Genomic DNA, 20256 nt, shown 5'->3' on the forward strand with positions numbered 1-20256 from the left:
TGCCACTTCATTGGAAATGTTCTAAAATCTACAGCACATATAGAACAGCATTCACCAATGAAAAGAAAAGCCACCGTAGAACCACACAGACCAAAGGAAATCAGCAATTTCTGTTTCCCTTTCTCTAGGGGACAGCTCGACAATTCCTGATTGTGGGAATCAATTACATGTCTGCATCCTGAATCACTATTGAGACATTTCTTTTTTAACCTGTTGTGAAAACATACGCTGGCTAGATGGAAACACCACCTTTAACACATTCATAGCAAATACTTTCAAACAGCAGTTACATCCCAAGAGCTTTCATGCTTTGCCACCTCAACAACAAATGCCTTACCAGGTAACTGATGGAGCAGTTGAAAGGTCTTCAGGGTGGTCTGTAACTTACACAGCAAGTCACTCTTATAGGACAAATCTCAACGTACGTTCCAGTAGCAACTGCCAGATGCACAAGAAGGCTGACAGCAGTAGTGTAACAGGAAGGGAAAAGGTTCTGCACCATTTTCTCCTGAAAATACTATGAGCCGGACAGGAAGGAGACTGCTGCGATTGCTGTTAGTACAATGAAACTCCCTGACATTTTCATGTAGCAGCCAAGCCCAAGCCTGCATCAATTCCTCAGTCCAAATTCCTCTGTCAATAACTCAACAACTTATGTTCAAGTGAATGCTAGCACCTACTCAAACAGTCTCACCTAGGTAGGAGCAGACAACTCAATTCCTCCTCCACAGCTAAGCCCTGGATCCTGCTGTGGCAGAGGTCATGGTACTTTATATGGCAGAAGAGATCTCAATGACAGAGCATTCTCACTAGTCCATTCTGATTCAAGTGCCAAACGGTCTCATAAAACATTCAGGAGTGCCAGCAGGGTTACCCGGCTGCTGCCGACAGCCACACCAAGATGATGAGGTTCAAAAAAAATGAAGTCTTCTCTTATCAAAGATCTTCAAACCCTTCGACTCTGAAATCACCATGGCCAGCAAGCAATCACATCCCAGAGACAAGCTGCAGAGTTTGCACAGGCTGGGAGGAGTACATGGAATAGCCAGCCTCGCTCGGGGCAGTGTCCCCACTAACAGTTCAGATGGCTGCAAAGCCTCAAGCAACAGCAGCCCTACGACTTCTAGCATTACAAGGGAAAAAAGCCAGCTGCAGATGCCCTTATTATGCACATCTGCTATTTATCTGGGATCCCTTGGACGTGAATCTGCAGTACAAACAGTTGCCGTCTCTCATCCAATCCCAGAACAAAGCCTTTTCAACCAGCTACCAAAGTTAGGTTCCCAGCCGCTACCTAAACCATTTTCAAGTAATTTCTTGCTTCTAGACACTCCACAGCCCTTAAACAGGATCTTCAACAAAAAGGGGTTAAAGGAGAAGACTGCAATGCAGTCTTAATGAAATGAAGTACTTTTATATTGATATTTTTGAGACAGAATTACTGGATGTCCAAAGCAAGCAAACCAGTAGCCTTAAGTGCACTTTGCCTGCAATGAGTGGATCGTTGTCCCCCCCACTAAAGGGACTGCACTTTGAAGATTTTTCCCCTTTTCAGATCCACAGATTACATACCTTTTTCTGTGCAACAAAAAAAAGGCTTGTAGCAATGTTCTCAACATGAGAAATATCAGCCAAGCTTCCCCAAAGCACAGCTACAGCAAAGCTTTGTTGTCCATTGCTACGCAAAACTACTTAATTCTACCAATAGCCAGAACACCTTTAAGCACTCAAGATAAGTATCTGAACTAATTTACATAATTGCAATATTATGAGATACTGTTCAGCCAAGTCAGAACACTGGTGATTAAAAAAAATAAGGTACTGCCAATTGGCTACATTTGCTTTTGGTGTGCTGAAGAGGTTCAAGCTATCTGACCCCATAATTATAACAAGGATTAAAAATTTGTTACTCACGTAATCATGAAAGGCTTTTGCTTCACTTGAATGTTCACAAGTATCTCGCCTTTCAGGAGCTGCACAGTAAAGGTCCCAAAATACGCTGCACGGCAGAAAAAGCAAAACAGGATCTGGTTACTAATTATTACCTATATATTAAACAGTAAATGTACAGTGGCATAGTACAAACTGTGCCAACAGTTCATTAAAGGTGAACAGCTTTCCACTTCAACTGTGGTCGAGAATGTTTAATACACATCAGAATCCTGGATCTCATTTCATTCCCGCCAAACCTAACAATTCCTCCAAATAAAAGCATTTAAAACCAGGTTACCTTAAACATTTTAAGAGACAAAACTAGAACTGGTAACAATTACAATAAGCTGACAATGTGATGAAAAGGAAAGAAAAGGAATGCATGGACTTCTAAAACCTCAACTTAAGAGGTTATCAACATTCACATCTCAAGATGCCGCTTCACTCCTGTCCCCCAGAAGGTGTCCCAGCGGCCTCCCTCCTTCTCTCCCCACAGCTTTGAGCAACTTTTGCAAGAATCCTGGCGTTTCAAATTCCAGTGTTAATCTACTGAACCTCCACATCAGGTAGCAGGTGGGAAGTATTCCCACAATGAGCCTGCCTCACCATCACAGCAATTTCACTTCAGCATGGGAAGCCAATCAGCACACACTTTCACGGTGTGCATTCTTCAGGACTGACTGCACACAGGATTCCCAGTTATGAACATCTCAGAAGGCACCTCTAGACTGCTCTCCCTCAGATACACAGCCTCACCCCACATAGCATGGAGATGCTGACACATTGCTTCTCCTTGACTTGCAAGTTTCAGGGCAACATCCTGCCACTTGAGAGCTTGAAAATGACTGGGTGACAATCCAGTGACAGTATTAGTATACATATGGCAGCAAGCAGAGCGCCTGCAGTTTTGCAGGATCCAAAGGCCTCAATTCTATAGCATATTCCCCAAACTCTTGTTACCCAACATGCAGGCATGGGCAGAAGTCAGCCTGCCTATACAGGTAACATAAACCAACCCTCCCACCACACACACACACACACTCCCACTAGTAATACCATAGGTCTAGTCTTCAGAAGCTAGTCTGCATCCTTCACTAAGCTGGCAAAAGCAATTACCAACTGGGTTTCTTTTTCCCAGCTAATACTATGTTCTCAGTTACTCAATTCAGGGGAGCTCACAGCACCACCAGTCTCCGAGGCTCCCAAATCCAGCCCTAAGGTGGAAAACTGGTAGGCATGCATGAAAACTTGGTTTTCCTGAACTTTGGCAATATAACCAGAACTCTCTCAAACTAGCCAGTGCTGATTGTAAAAAAGATCCAAACATACACCTACCACATACTCACAAAGCTACCACAAACTTTAAAATAAAAAATGCATTTGAAATCCATTGACAGTAACTTCATGGACACAATTATTCTTCCCTTGTTTCCTAATGCAGAATAGTCAGTTCTTCAGAAACTGACGCACCCTGCACATTTGCCCCAACAGCACACTTACCAAAGATAAGCCACAGATACTGGCCTCTCCTGGGTCTGTATAACTTATTTCCACCAGTCAGCACTGAAAGGAAATGGGCACTGCCTCCCCTCACCCAAAAACCATCCCCCAAAACAACCAAGTCATCCTGAATCACCATCTTAAAGGAAGCAAGAGCTCTCTTCTGCCCTTGCTTTAGGATGATGTAGAGGGGCAGACACCACTTAAAATACCCGGGACATACAGCAAGAATTAAAAAACCAAACCAACAGGAAGTTCTCCTCTTCTTCATTATAACAAAACAACATTTTCCACTAATTTAAAATAAAAACATTCTCTCCCTTAATGAAATGCTGCTGTTCACCATCATACACGGTTACAACATAACATTTATTTTTCAAATGAGGCAAGGTTCAAAGCCAAAACTTTTACCTAGGTTATTTTTTTCTGCCAGTGGGGTTGAGATGAAACATTTAATTTTTTTGGGGGGGGAGGGGGGAGGCAGGAGAATTCAGAATGCACACTTACCACCACCATGAATGTAGAAACCCAGGAGGCTCTCCTAGCGTGATATTTTTTTCCCATCGGATCTACAAACAAGAAAGCGTGCAAATCGGTTAGATGAGGCAGGGGGAGAGCCAGAGAGGACGCTCCGCCAAATAGCCAGGAGGCTCCGAGGCCAACTAGCAATAAATGGCAAAAGGTGATAAAAATTCAAAATGGAGGCCACAGTGGCTGCTTCTGAAAACAAAGGCTATCAGGAGAGGGGGGGTCAAAAATAAATAGAGCCACTTACCTCTGATAAAAAGGTCTGTGCTGATTTCTGCGCTCCTACGTGCAGCAAATATTCATAGACGTATAAAGCTAACCTGTAAAAGTGCAGAAAGGCAGACACCATTACATTGGAAAGCACTTCATAAAACCGTCCCACTTCGACAAAACGGTGCCTCCTCTCCTGGGAGAGCCATGCGAAAAGCTTGGCAGGAAAGGGCACGCCATCACCACCAGTATGGGGGGGGGGGGAGAGGAGAACCGCTCCTTTCGCCTCCCCTCCCCCCCAAAAAACTTGACCCTACTTTAGTGCAGGAAACAGAATTACTTCTCCAGGCACATGCACAATTCAGCACGCAGCCAGTATCCCAAGTCACGGAGCCGCCTGCAACCCAGAGCCTCAGCAACTCCAGAAGGGGCGGGGGGGGGGGGGGGGGAAGAGAAATCTGGGGCCAACCCTAGACGTGCATGGGGAAACCTGAGGATGTAGGAGAGGAGTGAACAGAACCGCTTCGTCCCCAAACCCTTTGCCTCCAACATCCTTTGCCTGCCCTAGCAGGCGAACTCCAAGAGCAAGCGCTAAGCGAGGGGACCAGATGGGGCACGGAGCCTGGGAGCAAGTGATCATACCCAAACAAAGCCCCTCACCCCTTACACTTACATGGATGGACAGACAGAGTCAGACAAAAGGACGCCGTGGAAGCTGCACGCCTCCCCTCCCCCGGGACAGGGCAGCAATTAAGGGGGGACTCCAGCCTCCAATCCAACCCCACCTCCCCGAACCGCGCTGCAACGGGGCGTGGGGGGCGAAGAGGGCGCCAACTATTGGACTCCCCCTCCAGAGCCGCAAGCTTCGCCGCAGTCGCGCTTACTTTTCCCGAGCCTGCCCGTCCGAGGGCACCGCCGAGCCTTTGCCTTTGGCGAACATGGTCCGCAGTGAAGAGAAGGCGAAGCCGCCACTGGCTCTGCCGCCGCTGCCTGGGTCTCTTCGGTGCCGCTCGGTCTCCCAGCCCCACTCCCCTCGATGTGGCTTGCCCCGGCCTTGGCTGCCCCCCCGCTCGCTGGCTCCGGCTCCAGCTGTCAAAGCCCCAGCCCCGGCCCTGACCCCATCGCCCCAGAACAGCTCCTGCCCCCGGCTCCTTCCCCTGCTGTTGCCGCTGCTCCCACCACGGCTACTCCGAGCTCAACCGAACGTGGCTACACTGTGGATGGAACGCGGCGGGCGTCAACGTTCCACAATTGATACACGCCCCGGCCTATCGACGACCAGTGGGGGGGAGGGGCTGCCCCGCCCCCAAGCGACATGTTAAGGTGACACCGAGCTAAACGCGAGCGCCAGCCTGCTCTGTGCGGGCAGAGCTTGCCTCGGAGGGGCCCCACGAGGTGAGGGGCTTCTCCTGCTACTGGAGGCCGAGAGCTGTTCCCAGCTCCCTTACTCTACGGCTTCCTTTTCCCTCCTTAACTGCCTCCTTCCGTTCCCTTGCCCCCTAAAGCCCAATCCCCCCTTTTACTCCCCCAGTCATTCGCCCTCCCCCTCTTTCATACACGACCTACCTCCACCCCACTTCCCCGGCTTCCTCTCCCATGAGGCGTCCCCGCTAGCTTCTTCCCCTAACACCTCCTTCCGTCTCCACCCCCCCAGCCCTGTCCCTAAGCCCCAAACCTCCTAGCAGCCACCCCTCCCGCCTTCCTGCCCCAGCTGTCCGTTTCCTCCCCTTCCCCCGCCTTGCTCTTAAATCCCTACCCGCCGCTGCCCACAATCTACCTTTATCCTAATTTCCTTGTGACCCTCCTCCTCCTCCACTGCTCTCAGCCCTTGTGCCTATGTCTGCCCCTCGTGGGGAAGCGCTGGGTACCCTGTCTTGGGGGGGGGGGGTCCATGTCACCCCGCGCCCGAACTGCTCTACCCCCTGGGGGTGAGGTCTCGGAGCGCCTCACTCCGGGGACTGGGAGGGGGGAGCCTAGCACAGTACCTGAGCCACGGGAAATGACTGGGAGCGTGGGGCAGGTGTGCATGTTTTTTAAACAAGGCAAACTTGAAAGTCCAGGATGAGGGAGGAAATTGACGAGGGTGCTAGCACAGTGAACCAGGCGAGGAGCCTGGCTGGAACCTGCCTGCACCGAAAGAGCCACAGGCCAGAATTTGCAATTATTCCCCTCTCTCTAGTGTGAAGTTAGAAACTCTTGATATGGGGGGGGGGGGGGAGTTGTGTTTCCAGCCCATTCTTTAGTGCCTGTTTCTCTTTAAATATGATATAACTTGGTTAGTACTGTGTCTTTAAAAGAGACAAACTGAAAAAAACCTGTGTCTGCGCCGATTGGCTGCCTGTTTGGATACATCCTAAGGGGAGCCTTGAAACTGTTCGCCCGGGTTGATTTTTTTTAACTGCGCTGTTCCAATAAACAAGTAACGCCCCTCCCCCTTACATGCCTATCACCGAACAATTAGAGGCTAGGTCAGTGTCCTGGGGAAAACACAGTGGAAGTAAGAAAACTCAGTCTCACAGTTAATCTAAGCTAAAAACCACACAAGCTCATTAAAGTTCACTGCCGCTGTGCTAATGTGCATTTTTTAAAAGAGATTTTTACACACGCTCTTTCCCAGCATGTATGTGCCTGTCTGGAAAGGAGACTTTAGGTGTCTTTTTTTGGAGTAATGTGCCCATGAATGTAATGGTCTCCCGAGAAAATGCTGAAGCCCTAGACTCTGTGCGCTCCCTTCGACTTAATCTGTTCACTGCGGGGCCACTGAGATGTATTTGGAAAGGTAACATTCACAGGGGCTGCTGAGCAGTCTCCAGTGGAAACTCGTAAGTTTTCAATAAGATTTGTGTGTGTGTGACTGTGCCAGGGAAGGGGGGTGGCTGGGAGCAGGAGGGAAGGGAGAGACAATCTACATAGAATAAAAAGGGGTTTCCAGCCATTTTTGTAGCAGGAGTAAATCGGGTTTCTCTGATCCAGCAGTAATCAAATTAGTCTGTCACAATTGCTAGCGTGAACTTCCTTAAATCTTTTGGTTTGTAAAACACAGAGGTTAACTCTCTTGTCTATCACTCATCAGCCTAGTTTTAACAGTGTCTTTTCTGCCAGTTACTTGAAAGATTATTATTAAAATATGGGCTGTTTGTGTCGTTTGGGTGGGGATTAGCTATGTATGTGTGTGAGGCATATTTGGGCAACATTCAACTACTGCCCAAGAAGATTTTTTTCACCCTTGTACAATACATGTGTAATTCCTGCAATGTTACTTAAAGAAGGGATGCTAGTGCTAATAATAAATAATTCATTTCAACAATAAAAAGGTACCCATTGGCCCCACCAAAAATAAAAGCCTGCTGTGGAGTTTGGAACGGTATTTTATGGAAAGTGTTGGCATATACTTAGGGGCACAGCTGGTAGATGGAGATGGCTTTTAATATGCATTGCATACTCCTGATGCCAGTCATTTGCACTCAGCCCCTTCCAATGGTCATTCTTCCAGGGAAAGCTTGGCTCCAGATTGGTGCATGAAGCTCAGCAGACAGAGGGTGAAAAGAAAGGTTGGAGGGGTGTTTAAAGTGCATGTAGGAAGCTCCAGGTGAAAATGGCCAGTGTCTATTTGTTCCCTACCAGTACTGTTAAAGTAGTTTGAAAGAGGAGTGGGAGGAGAGAGGGCTGTGAGCGGACTCCCCCATGTCAGTGGAAGCTCTCCCTTGCTTTCATCAGTCAGCCCCTGGCAATGCCTGCAAGGCAGAGGGATACTGACATCATGCAGAGAGTGGACAGTTCTCCCACCCACCTTAGGAATGTTAGCTGATAAGCTGAAGAAGCAAACAAGAAGAGCAGCAGTGGATGGGTGGGATAACAGATTCTTTTTCTGAACCAGGAACAGAGTGGTAGGCTCTTGCTTTAGAAACGAGCTTTTTAAAATTCAAAGTGAAGTTCCTCCGCCAGGGAAAACATCAACAGAAGACCACCTCTTCAGGCTAAATGTTTGAGCCAGTTATCCTCTGCTCCATTGGCCATTTGTGCAGACATCTGTGGTGGAATGAAATCTTTCTCCCTGGCTGCCCAGCTACTACTGGTGGATGCTGCAGTGAAGTCAGAAGCCTCTGCTTGTGACATCACGTTGTTGCCAGAGGAATTAGAGCGATGTGATAAATTCAGCATTCTGACTTCATTGCAAGGCAAAGTAGGGGTGTGATGGGGTGGAAGGGAGACAACCTTCATCTCTACTAAACATCTTCCAAAATGAGGGACTGTGAAAAATACTGATTTATATTTTAAGATGGTGACACAGTACTTGCAAGTTCAACCCAGATCACCTGCAAATGCTCCTATCATAAGCTATCTTAAGTGTAGTTTTATGTGTAGAATGTCCCATCCGGCAATGCTAATGGACATTCGACCACATTGGCATTTGGTTTAGCACATTTTAAGCTGTCTTTCAGCATCTTCAAAGCTATTTACCAAATGTGTTCAAGATGAGCAATCCAATAATAACCTGATCACTTATACAGGGCACGATAGTTCCATGCTTTGGAGGCGGGTTAATGCTAGTGGGGACATCACAGCCCAGCAGCTGAAGAATCTAATTGGCTAGTCAAAAGTCAGGCTGTGTGCATGTCTCCAGAGTAACCACCCAGGTCACAATTCAACCAGCAAGCTCTCCCTCAGGGTAGCACACTCACCCAGTTTAAAATACTGCAGAATGTAATGATTCATTTATTTAGACAGCCTAGAAGGGAACAGAAGCAAAATGCAGGACAATGTAGCACTTTCTATCACTATTCTAGAAGGGAACAGTCTTGGATCAGGAGAATTAGAGACATGTATTGGACTTTTCCAATGTGGTCTGGGACCAGTTAAAACTCCTTTGGTTTGTAAAAGGCTAGATCTTGCAATCTATAGGCACAACTTCCACTGAATCCCAGTGGATGAATTTTGAAAATGGGACTTGCAGATCTTGGCAGGCAGCCAGGGATCGAAACCTAGAATCTCTTTCTCTGGGACTGGTTGCTCACTGTCTAGCAGCAGTTTTCCCCATACAGTTTCTGTAGAACAAGTGGATGAAGTCCTTTGCAATTCTATAGCAGCTCTTATTAAAGAATTTAAAATCTTTTGCAAGTTTTGAAAAAAATTCCAAGCTAGGTCTAAATATCTGATTCATCGTACACTGGAGAATCTAAGACAAAGGCAGATTAAGTGGCTTGACCAAGGTCAAGCAACACATCTGTTGCAGAGTCAGAAGTAGAACTCGGGAGCCCTGATTCCAAACACAACTATAATCCTTGCACTTAGCATTCAATATCGGCTCTCTAGATGATGCTTTCATAAAACTGTATTTGATAATCCTACCTTTCCTGGTCTTCACCTTCTGATGACCATTTCTATGGAAACCTGAACATAAACAGGAATGGAAAGCCAGCAACTGAAACTAACAAAAACTCTTGTTCTCAGTTACTGGCTTATATTTACAGTTTCCACGGGAACAGATGTTGGATCAGCACAAAAAAATAAGGAAAAGGCTTGAAAGCGGCCTTTTTTCAGATTTTGTCTCTACCCTGTTATTGTTGTTTTACCTCACTCTCCAAACAGCAACCAGAAACCTGCTTTCAAAGTCTACAGTACTTTGAGTTGGTTAAAGAGTTGTTCGAAATAAAATAATATTAACCATTATAATTTGCACTTTGGCCCTAATTCTGAAAGCATTTATGCACTTTAGTAACTTTATGTACAAGAAGAGTCCCATTGCTCTTGCAGACTCAGCATCATCTAGTCTCACAACGCTCCTGTAGATTAGGCAACCACAGCCTTACTCCTCTACATATATACAGGAGTAATTGCAGTCGTTCCATTGGCACAAATGGGATTGGTTATGTGTGTCAGTACTTGAAAGAGCTGGACCTCAAACATTTTGAAGAGCAATATTGAAAACAAATCTCTCTACAATATGCAAAAGTAACAAAAACCTTAAATGCCCCTGGAAGCTTTTTAAAAACTTAAATAGATCTGTTCTTTAATTTGAAATCTAATTTAACAAAATACCACTACAGGCAATGCTGTATTACATGAGACTTCCCAATTACGGCTGGCACAAGGGATTGAGTAAAGCTACAAATCTGCTCAGGTGGAGGTGTCTATGTAAAAAGTTACAGGAGCTAAATCATTTTGCTTGATGCAATAATATGTTGTGTCAACAGAATAACAGATTCTCACTCTTCCATTGACCAGTCATATTTTGATTTGAGAACAGCTCTAGTGCAATTTAGTACCTTTAGCCATAAGCATGCAGGCTTTCTTCAAAGCATTTGCTTTCCTGAATGGAGCCTTATCATTTAATTCTTTCCAGCAAATAATAGCCATCCCACCAATCTGATTGGTTGGCTCAGGTTCTGCCTCACTAAACTCCATGAAGTGCCAGTCAGGTGCAGCATTCATCACTTTTGATCCTTCAGTGCTGCATGATGTTGGGTCCTTTCAAACAGCTTCCCCCAAGGACAGTCCAACAGAACTGCCAGGTAGTTGACCACTTGGTGAACCTGTTACAGAGCTGAGTGCTCCTTGCTAACACGCATTTTCCTTTGCTGAGAAGATTGTTCAGACTGGGACCAGACTGGCAGATCTGTTTGTGGGGGAGTAGTTGTGTCTCATCCAGTTTTACTTGCTGATTTTCTTGAGGTGGCAGGGGAGCTTCTGGTAAGTGAGACACACCCTAGAGGGAGATGCTGAAGGTGGAGTGCCCCAGTACCTCTCTTTAGGCCTGGCCCCTGGCTTGCCTGGATCTGGCCTCTGAGGCTTAGCATTGGGGAGCCCACACTTGCACTCCAGACTTCCAGCCACCCACCTGCAGAGCTGGAGCACACAAAATCTACGAGCCTGGGCCCCCTAGGCTCTGGTGTGCAATGTGGGGAATGTTTTCTCCTTCTCATTCAGGGGCTTCTCACTTGTGTGCAGCCCTCGACTGATTTTTCTGTAGGTCAGCAGCCCCCGACTCCAAAAAGGTTCCCCACCCCTGCTTTAGGAGGACAAAGTGCTAGTATCTCTTGTCTTGTGCTCAATCAAACAAAGCCCAACCCAAAACAACCCCACTGCTTGCTGCTGACAATCACCACCACCACTCAGGAACCTTTTTTTAAGAGGGAAAAATTACCAGGAAGATGGTGAAGTAACATTGACAAAAACTGGAATCCTTGGATCTCACTGAGCCTTTTCCTCCTGTTTTTGGTGGGGTCTGATCTCCTGGTGTTGGCACATACAACATTTCCCTGCTGAATCTTCCAGGTTCATCAGTTGCCCTTGCTACTGTCAGCTGTGAGGTATTGCTGACAAGTCTCTGGGTCCTGGAATAGATTGAGAGGCAGGTCTGCAAGGACAGACCTTAAGTACATCCCCATTTTCTCTTTCACGGCAGCAAGGGACCGTTGCTCATCTGCCCAAAGGTCTCATATGTGATCTGGCAAGATTCTGCCAGCCACCCTCACTGGTCAGGTCACTGGGGCAAATAAGAAGATGGTTTGCCTTGCCATCAAATAGACACAGCAGGTCCAGTCATCTCAATGTTGCTGCTTCATTGGACCTGACCACTTTCCCAAGGTCTAGCTCAACTGGGGCATAGATGGGATGCGAACTAGTTGGCTGAAGTTCAGCTGGGATACAACTAGAATGATGCTGACTGCCTGGGACAAAGAGGCCATGACAGAAGGAATGCATCTTCAGGTGTGTGTCATCCACCTGCCGTTTATTTCTAAAAATTCCAATCCCAAGGTTTTCTCCGATGCGGGGTTGCTTCTGGAAGTCCAGCTAGCTATGAGTACTTTATTTCAGCTGTGCTTGGCCAGAAGGTGTCAGAGACTTTGCCTTGATTACCCATACTTTTGTCTCCCCCATATTGGATTGCCACAATATGCTTTTCATTGGGCTGTCCTTGATGATCACTGTGACTTCAACTAGCGCTGACGACATTTATTTAGCATTGTTTCTCCTATGGGGCACAGAACACCTGATCTCCACTGTCTGTGTTAGTTTCCAGTTTGTTTACAGGTTCAAATCAGAGGGAGGAAGAAGGGGAACAGCTGCCCATTTGTATGGCTCCACCAGGTACCGCTTCTCACTCCACCCTGGGCTTTCCCAATTCCCCATCAATGATCACAACAATTTATAAGCCAGAATTCTGGACACAACTGTCAATAAAGATTAGAAGGCTGCTAATTGGAATAACATTCTATGATAGATATGAAACATACTTCAGTAGCTCTATAAAGTTTTAAAGGAAATCTAAGATTGAAGGCCAGCAAGTGACTTTTGCATGGACATATGAACTGGTATTGAGTGTATCATGTATGGTCAAGCTCTAGAATAGAGGTGGGGAACCTCAGGCCCAGTGGTCAGATGTGGTGCCCAGCTTCCCTGGATCCAGCCTCCGAGGCTCAGGGCTCCCCCCGCCCCCAGCATTGGGGAGATGGCAGCGATGCTCCATCCCTCCTCCCACCTCCCAACTGTGGGGCTGGAGCACACAAAATCTACTAGGCTGCCCCCTCCTAGGCTCTAGTGTGGGAGGAGAATGTGGGGAGTGTCTTTCTCCTTCTCTATCCAGGGCCACATTAATGAGGGTTTGTTTTTCTTCTCACTTGTGTATGGCCCCTGACTGATTTTTCTGAGGGTCAGTGACCCCCGGCCCAAAAAAGGTTCCCCCGCACATGCTCTACAGTCTAGGAAAAACCCAATTAGGTTATTTCCCTACCGCAGGTTCCTTCTTCTTCGGTATTTTCTAGGACCATACTTGGTTTTAAATAATTAAAGCAACCGGACTGCTTAAAAATGCTCTAAACATTTTGGTTGCTTTACTCTGAAGTCTTTTTATCTTACTGAGCTTGGTTTCAATTGTCTCTCTTGAGCCTGTTGTCATGTCGCACAGTTTTCACTTCCATCCTTTTAAAATAATTGCATTCACTCAATGAAAATGTGCCATTGCATCAATAAAAATAGGGGCAAATCTGGAATTCTGGAAATAAGGGTACTTACTGGTCAGGAAAGAACTGAACACACAAGCAGCAGCTACCAGTTGCAAAATGGCCACTTGAGGGCTGTAGCTTCTTCTTATCCTCGTGGTTTACACAGCAGACCCTCGGGCCAAGTCTATGGCCCCGAAGCACAATTCAAGAATGAAAGTCTTCTACCTTTCCCAGACTAGTGTTCTTGAAAAAAATCAATATTTTTATAGGTCCCATTTTCCTGATGCTCTTCCTAGGTGTTTCAGTGGGATTTTGATAATTGAAGGCTTCTTAACTTTTCATATAAACACCCCTTTTCAATAGTAAATGTTTTGCATGCCCAATGGATGATTAATCATTTCCTGAATGTCACACCTCCCACATAATCCAACTTTACTGTTGTTTATTGGAAATAAATTGCTATTTAAACCACAATGTCCATTTCAAAATCTAAATAGAACCACTTCATGCTTTCTCACAGGGTCTTGGGCATGTTTCACAGAATCTTTTGCCCTTTATTCCTTTTGCTCATATTTCCTGCCAAACTCATTTTTAATTAGATTTTTAAACTCTACTTTATTTAAAGGGACTCTCCAAATCATCTTGTTCCTTTTTAACAGCATTTTTTTTTGCTACTTTGTCAGCTGGCTCATTGACCATAACATGTGCTTGGAACCATGCTCCTACAGTAACCTCAGAGTTATGGATTCCTTGAGCACGGAGATTGTTCTTAACTCTGAAATATTTGGTAACTGAACAAATTGTTAGGGTTGTCCTTTTAAAAGTTTACAACTGGCCACTGACTTAATACAGCGTGGAAACTCTGCTATGAGGAAGAAAAATGTGGCTTTTAACCATCTTAATTTAAACGAAACAAGCACAGAAACAGTTTCCTTATCTTGTCAAATCTTTTTTTAAACTTTCCTTTTTTTAAAAAAAAGTAGTTTAGGTTTAACACAGCCTGTACTGTATTTGATTTTTCTTTTTCTTTTTGCCTGTGCTGCTGCCTGATTCTCTGCTTCTGGTGGAGGTGTGCAGATCAGTTAATAAGTCTGGTGTTTGTTGTACTATGATTATAATTACACCCAATCGTATCAGTGTTATTGTTATTGTTAACAGCTATATTGCATTAAGTGGATCATTTCTGCTATCTGAGGGGCTATTTCTGATTGGCAGGAGACCTGATAAGGTATCGAACAAGATGACTGTGGCAGCTGGGCATACATCTTTGACCCAATTTAATGCAAACTTTATCCCTGCCAGTTCAGCCTACAAAATTTGATAGCTTTACAACTTTCTTCAGTCTGAGTGTAGGAATGCACAGTGCAGCTCCCACTCTTCCTGTACATTTCACACTTCTTTTCTTCTTTCGATTTCATTATATAATTCCATAGCTACCCCGGGAGGTGTCATTTTCTAGTCATAAAGCATTTGTCCACAGCTATGGGTTTTAAATTAACCTCTTTTAGGCCTTTTTTTCCCCACTAGGTTCCTTTGTCCACACTTTAACCCTATGGAGGTAAGGCATAGTGAGTTTTTTCCCCTAAACATCAACCACTTAAGTCCCAATATTCATGGTATGTTATCTTCATGTTACTGTCTTTCACCATTTCCAGTGACCAAAGGGTAGAGCTGTAGCTGTTTGGCTCAGCCAGATTTAAAGGGCCAGCCAGGAGGACAAGCCATGCTGGAAAACAAAGTTCTCATATAAAGATGACCTTGTAGTGGCGAAGCGTTAGAAAATACACCTGAACCTCTTTAATCCGGCATACCCTGGAAAACAGGGCATGCAGGATTCAAGAATTTGTTAGGCCAGGGGTCTGGGCATGAGGGGCGGCACTTACCTGGTACCCTGCTCCTGAAGGCACATGAGGCTTTGCCCCCCCCCCCCCCCCCCACTATGGGAGCAGTGGGAAAAAGCCTCAAGGGGAGGCTTCACATGTATGTGGCTGGGAAAGGAACTACATCTCTCTATTACATACCACCAATATGTTACATATATCAATTATAGCCTGTAATCTTTTACATGTATAAGGACATTTGAATGGCCACACAGGGTCAAACCAAAGGTCCATCTAGCCCCGTATCCTGTCTGCTGACAGTGGCCAATGCCAGTTGCTTTAGAGGAAATTAACAGAACAGGGAATTGTCAGATGATCCAAGCCCTGTGGCCCATTCCCAGTCTCTGACAAACTGAGGTGAGGAACACTGCAGAGCATGGTTTTGTACTTTGCCCACCCTGGCTGCTAACCACTGATGGACCTATTCTCCAGGGACTTATCCTGTATCAGGTATATGAGCTCATCTTTATTTAGGATCTTATTTTACTTCACTAACTCTGTCTTTGCAAGTGCTCAAGCAGGCTTGTGGAATTTTCCCTTCAGAATGTGGCGTCTCTTGTGACTGAGGGGGTCTTCTTTTCCCAAGCACACCCCTATCATTTCAACTAATTCAAGTCCCTCAATCATTCTGGTCACTATTGGCTGTACCCGCGCTATTCTCTTGTATAGCCTTTTCCTTTCCTCATAAGGAGAGGGAACTGAGCCTGAGATGCCAAGTATGGCTGCAGACAATACTTTACAAAATATGGAATTATTTCTTCTGACTGGTGTCCGTCCAGTACCTCTGATTCAGGGAGCAGAACTGAATTAGCTGTTTTGAACTGCTTTAAAGCCTTATGCCAAAGGTTTTAAGATTTCAGTCTCCTCAGATCCTTGCTAGTCTCTTTCTGCTTAACAGTATATAAGATCCTGTGTGTTGCTGGCCAACCACTACTCCATTCCCTTATTAACTACATCTCCTATCAGCCAGGATGCTAGTAATGTTATTTTTATCACAGTAGCACCTAGAAATGCTGGGATCAAGGCCTCTGTCAGTAGAGCCACATAATCATTTAAAATCTGTCCCAAAGAACGTATAGTCTAAATAGACGAGACAGGCCAAAGATAGAAGGGAAAACAGGAGAGGTGAAACGATTTGCCCAGCATCATAGAAGATCAGCAGCAAAGCTAAGAAAACCCCAGTTTAAGTCTCAGATCCAAATCAGGCAGTGCATGGATTTGAAAGCAGCTCTCCTAGGTCCCACGTGAATGCTCCTCCCTCTGGGCTATCAGATGCTGGATTGCTCTCTATTCTTTGGGAGTGGAGGAAAAATTGCCAGCAAGGGCTGACAAACTCCAGGGAAGAGCTCAAATTTATAATCAGGCTTTTTTAGAAGTACCCATCTCCCCTGTGTTGGGGCCCATACAAATTCCATTCCTAGCTATGCCGCTGTTATAACCAAGCAAAATAATCACCATTATTGACCTCGGCTGCTTTATTATGAAAGCAAACACAAATGACAGGGCACAAGTGATAACCTGGTTACATCTGATATGATCGCATCTGTATGCCTTTCTCCAGAGCTTCTTACAGAGATTGTACCTCCTGGGGGTAGTCTCTGTTTGGTATATTAAGACCAAAGTATATCGTTTCCCAGGATTGTTGTGAACTTAGTCTGAGTATCTGATTAGACACTTAAAAACTATTTATGAAAGGGCAAAATAATTTGTTTAAGGGCAGGCAGGCCCTGCCTAGACTCAGATGATGGGAGGTAGGCAGCTAAGTACTTGTGGATCTGGGCTCTAAGTCCCACTTCTGGGCTCTGCATTTCACTTAGGCAACCCCCTATTCACTTTGCTGGCTTCTGTGAATTCCTCTTTTCAGTGCCAAACTCTCCCCACACAATCCGGGGGGGAACATGGATCCGGGGCCATCCTGGGCTGGGCAAACTGGGTCCATGTCCAGGGTACTGTAGCCAGAGGATGAGGTGTCACTGGGCATGGGTGTTGCTGGGCAAAGCGGGTAGAAGTACTGGGCTGGGGGCAATGTGGTAGCATATGCTGGAAGCACAGAGCTGGAGTTAGGGGCACAGGTGGGAGGAAAGTGCAGGGGTTGTGATGAAGGGGGCACTGTGAATAGGTTGGGGGCATGAGGCACACTGCAGGGGCTACTGCTAAAGAGAGCACAGGATGGGGGTGCAGGAGTTGGGGAGCCCATAGGTGCCAGGGGAAATAGGTGATGCGATGCCCACAAGGGTGATGGGCACCAAAACACAAGTTCCCTTGGATGCCATTTTCCTTAAGGCCAGCCCAGGCTGGGCACCCAGCTGAGGACTGTACATTCCACTGGTGTTACCTGCACAACATAGGCACCCACCCATACCTGTTTCTAGGGCTCAGGCATAACCTTTCCAATATAGGCACCCACACTCTTTCTAGGGCTCAGGCACAAGTACCTTACACCGTGGGGTCTTTTCCCAGTGAAAGAGCCTTACACAGTGATATCCTACTGAACCTCTATTTATTACCAATCATTAATAACAGATGCACACACCAGGCACACAGTGCTCACCACTCACAATGAGACAGATGAACTTGTCTTGATGGCCAGTCAGGATCAGGTCCGTCTGGGGGACTCCAGTCTCTGTGCAGTGTCATGGGCACAGAGTTGAGGTCTGGCACCTCTGATCTTGGAGACGTGTCCTGGAGTTGGTTCCCAAAGAGCTGCCGTTTGGACCTCAGTTTATGTAATGAAACCTGAGTCCCGCTTAGCTCTACTGTAACCAATTATTTTAGTATAATTTTACTAACCCATTGTAACCTCCAGTAACAGAATTACCTAACCAATCACGCCCCACCACCTTAGTTGATTTACACCTAGCAAAATGAATTATACAGCAGACAGAAACAATTAAAAACCAGGCAGAGATCACACAGACAAACAATAGGAAAGTGAGGACCATAATCACAGAATGAGGATTCCACACCCTAATCTATAGATAAACAGTTTCTTGCCAGATGAAATGTTGTTCACTACGTTTTCTTTACCTGTCTTGAAATGTACTTCTTTGTCGGGTGACAGTGGGTGCCATTAGGGCAGAATCTCCTTCTCGCAGCCGGTGTGACACTATTTTAATGCAATGTAGATGGATCATGAGTATGTGACTTCAAGCTTTACAGCTAATGGCTGCTGCTCTTCAATCTGGCGGCAGAGGAAGGCTTTCTGCCTTCAATTATGGCTACAGGCCTTCCACTATGGCTACAGAAAAACCATATTGTTGCACTAGGAAACAGGGTGCTTCAGAATTAGGTATTAGGACAACCTAACCCCCCTTTGAGAATCTAGCCCCAAGTGACTGAGCACTCGTATTTCTGCTTCTAATCTTGTACCAAAGTGGACAACCATTTCCATTGCTTGGCTGAATCCATTCTCAATTGCCACAGAGTCAGCCCTGTGACAGGGCAGCATTGACTCCTGAGAAAACTTTACGCAGTAGATAGCCAATAAATTAAAAGCCAAACATCACAAGCTAAATCACCCTGGTATCTTGGATAAGGTCTTGCTCAGTCCAATTTTCTTACTCTACTAGTCTGCATCAGAGCCAGCTGCTGAGAGGCTAGTGAGTCAGATTTTTCTATTGTGTCCTACACCTGCTTTCCCTCTAGCCTTTCTCTCCCTTAAAGGGACGTCTAGCCTGGCAATTAAATATCCCCTCAATGAGAAAACCAGCATCATGGAAAAATCCTCAGACAGCTGAGTCATTATTGCTCCCGCAGTGCAATACAGCCTCAGTGCATAAAGTGATCAACATGGGGGGGGGGGGGGGGCAGTGTAGGAGTGGTTTCTAACAGGGTGGTGGTAGAAGAGCTGGTAAGTGTGTATTTGGTTTGTGTATAGAGGCATCTCAACCAGACTGATATAAAACCATGGGGTCTCTTGTTTAATTAGGGAGCTTTCCCTGGGGCTAGACCTATTAGCACTTTAGTGTGTGGAACCCAGTGTTACTAGCATGTGGGGTTTTCCTGATTTCTAAAGGGCAGCGCTAGTGAGATCTGGGATGGGATGGAAGCAGGGGGAGGTCACTAGCTTGTGAAAGGTCAGTGCAAACTGGCCATGAGGCTTAAAGATTTGCGAGTGCGCAGTGGGCCGTGTCCCAAACAATGGTAGGGGAAGTGGCTCGCTCCCATTTAAGTTCTGTTCTCCGGTCTTAGTGTATCTCCTACCACATTAAAGGGAGAGCTGATCTGCTACTGAATTGAACAGCCATTTCTATTACTTGACTGAATCCATTCTCAGTTACCACAGGTACAAGATTTAGCATTCCCTGTGAACTGAGTGCTTGGGTCTCCACCCAGGTGGGATTCAGGTGGCACCCATTTGATTAGCAGAGGGCCCACAGCTGGCAACATGTGTGTATCTTGGTGGTGCACATCCACAGATGCTTTGGTGCACATAACAAAATTTATTCTGCATATAGATGAAAAAAGGGGACATTGATCTTGCTTGCTCTAACACTGCCTCCTCTCCCCTCCCCCCCCCCCCCCTGCAACCTGCTGGAATGTGCCTTGCTGATATTACCCTGTGCTAGATATGAATGAACTGACCTTCCTACCAACCCGTAGGGACAGAGCACTGTTCTTGCTCCTGTTTAACAGATATGGAGATTCCTTTTCTTGCCCCAGGTCAAACAGGAAGTCTGTGGCAGAGCTACAATTGGAATCTGTGCTTCAGCCCAAGTACAACTTTCCTCCCGTACATTTATCTTTTATCTGATGCTGCCCTGAAAGCTCCTAAGTACAGTTAATTTCCTTGGGCTGTCTCCATTCCTGGTTTGACTCTACCACTGATCTGTCCCCACCCTGCCCCTGCCCCGGCCCTGAACTCCTTTGTAAAATTCTACCAGAGTGGGTAGGCGCGTGTTCCTTGCTGTCAACTTAAGTTTTACTTCCCTGTATCTTTGCACTTCTCGGCTTTGTCCCAGGCAGACAGCGTTAAAATATCACGTGTGTGTTCTCCTCAGATTTCCAGCCTGATTTCTAGATCAAAGGACCTTTTGATCCTCTACTTTGGAGGTTTGCCCATCACTTGTCTCATTCTATTCATTGCTACCTACTTCAGGAGTCTGAGTTCTAATGGCCCTGGTCGTTTGCCTATCTGGGTAACTCTAAACTCCTGTCTAGGCTGGAAGCAGATGCATGCTGGTGGAACCGATTTAAACGTGTCTGTAGAGAGCAAATTTCTAAACCACTTCCCTATATCACCCTAGGCCAAGACGTTTTGT

General features: G+C 46.0%; 2 protein-coding genes across 5 annotated transcripts in view; one reads left to right on the top strand and one right to left on the bottom strand.

Moving 5' to 3' along the window:
* Window positions 1–5668, bottom strand: part of SSBP3 (single stranded DNA binding protein 3) — a 155464-nt gene extending 149796 nt beyond the window's left edge. The window contains exons 1-4 of one of the 4 annotated variants that reach the window (XM_006133470.4): window positions 5055–5668; window positions 4208–4280; window positions 3940–4001; window positions 1915–1999 (exon numbers count right to left, since the gene is read on the bottom strand). In XM_006133470.4, the coding sequence (XP_006133532.1) occupies window positions 1915–1999; window positions 3940–4001; window positions 4208–4280; window positions 5055–5110 (276 nt within the window). In that variant the 5' untranslated portion in view covers window positions 5111–5668. The remainder of the gene's footprint in view (window positions 1–1914; window positions 2000–3939; window positions 4002–4207; window positions 4281–5054) is intronic. The other 3 variants (XM_006133473.4, XM_006133471.4, XM_006133475.4) reach the window with 3 other exon arrangements.
* A 13156-nt stretch (window positions 5669–18824) lies between these two features.
* Window positions 18825–20256, top strand: part of ACOT11 (acyl-CoA thioesterase 11) — a 122598-nt gene continuing 121166 nt past the window's right edge. The window contains exon 1 of the mRNA XM_025189817.2: window positions 18825–18845. The gene's annotated coding sequence lies outside the window, so the exon portion shown is untranslated. The remainder of the gene's footprint in view (window positions 18846–20256) is intronic.

Source organism: Pelodiscus sinensis, chromosome 9, assembly GCF_049634645.1.
Source record: "Pelodiscus sinensis isolate JC-2024 chromosome 9, ASM4963464v1, whole genome shotgun sequence".
Classification (NCBI taxonomy): domain Eukaryota; kingdom Metazoa; phylum Chordata; order Testudines; family Trionychidae; genus Pelodiscus; species Pelodiscus sinensis.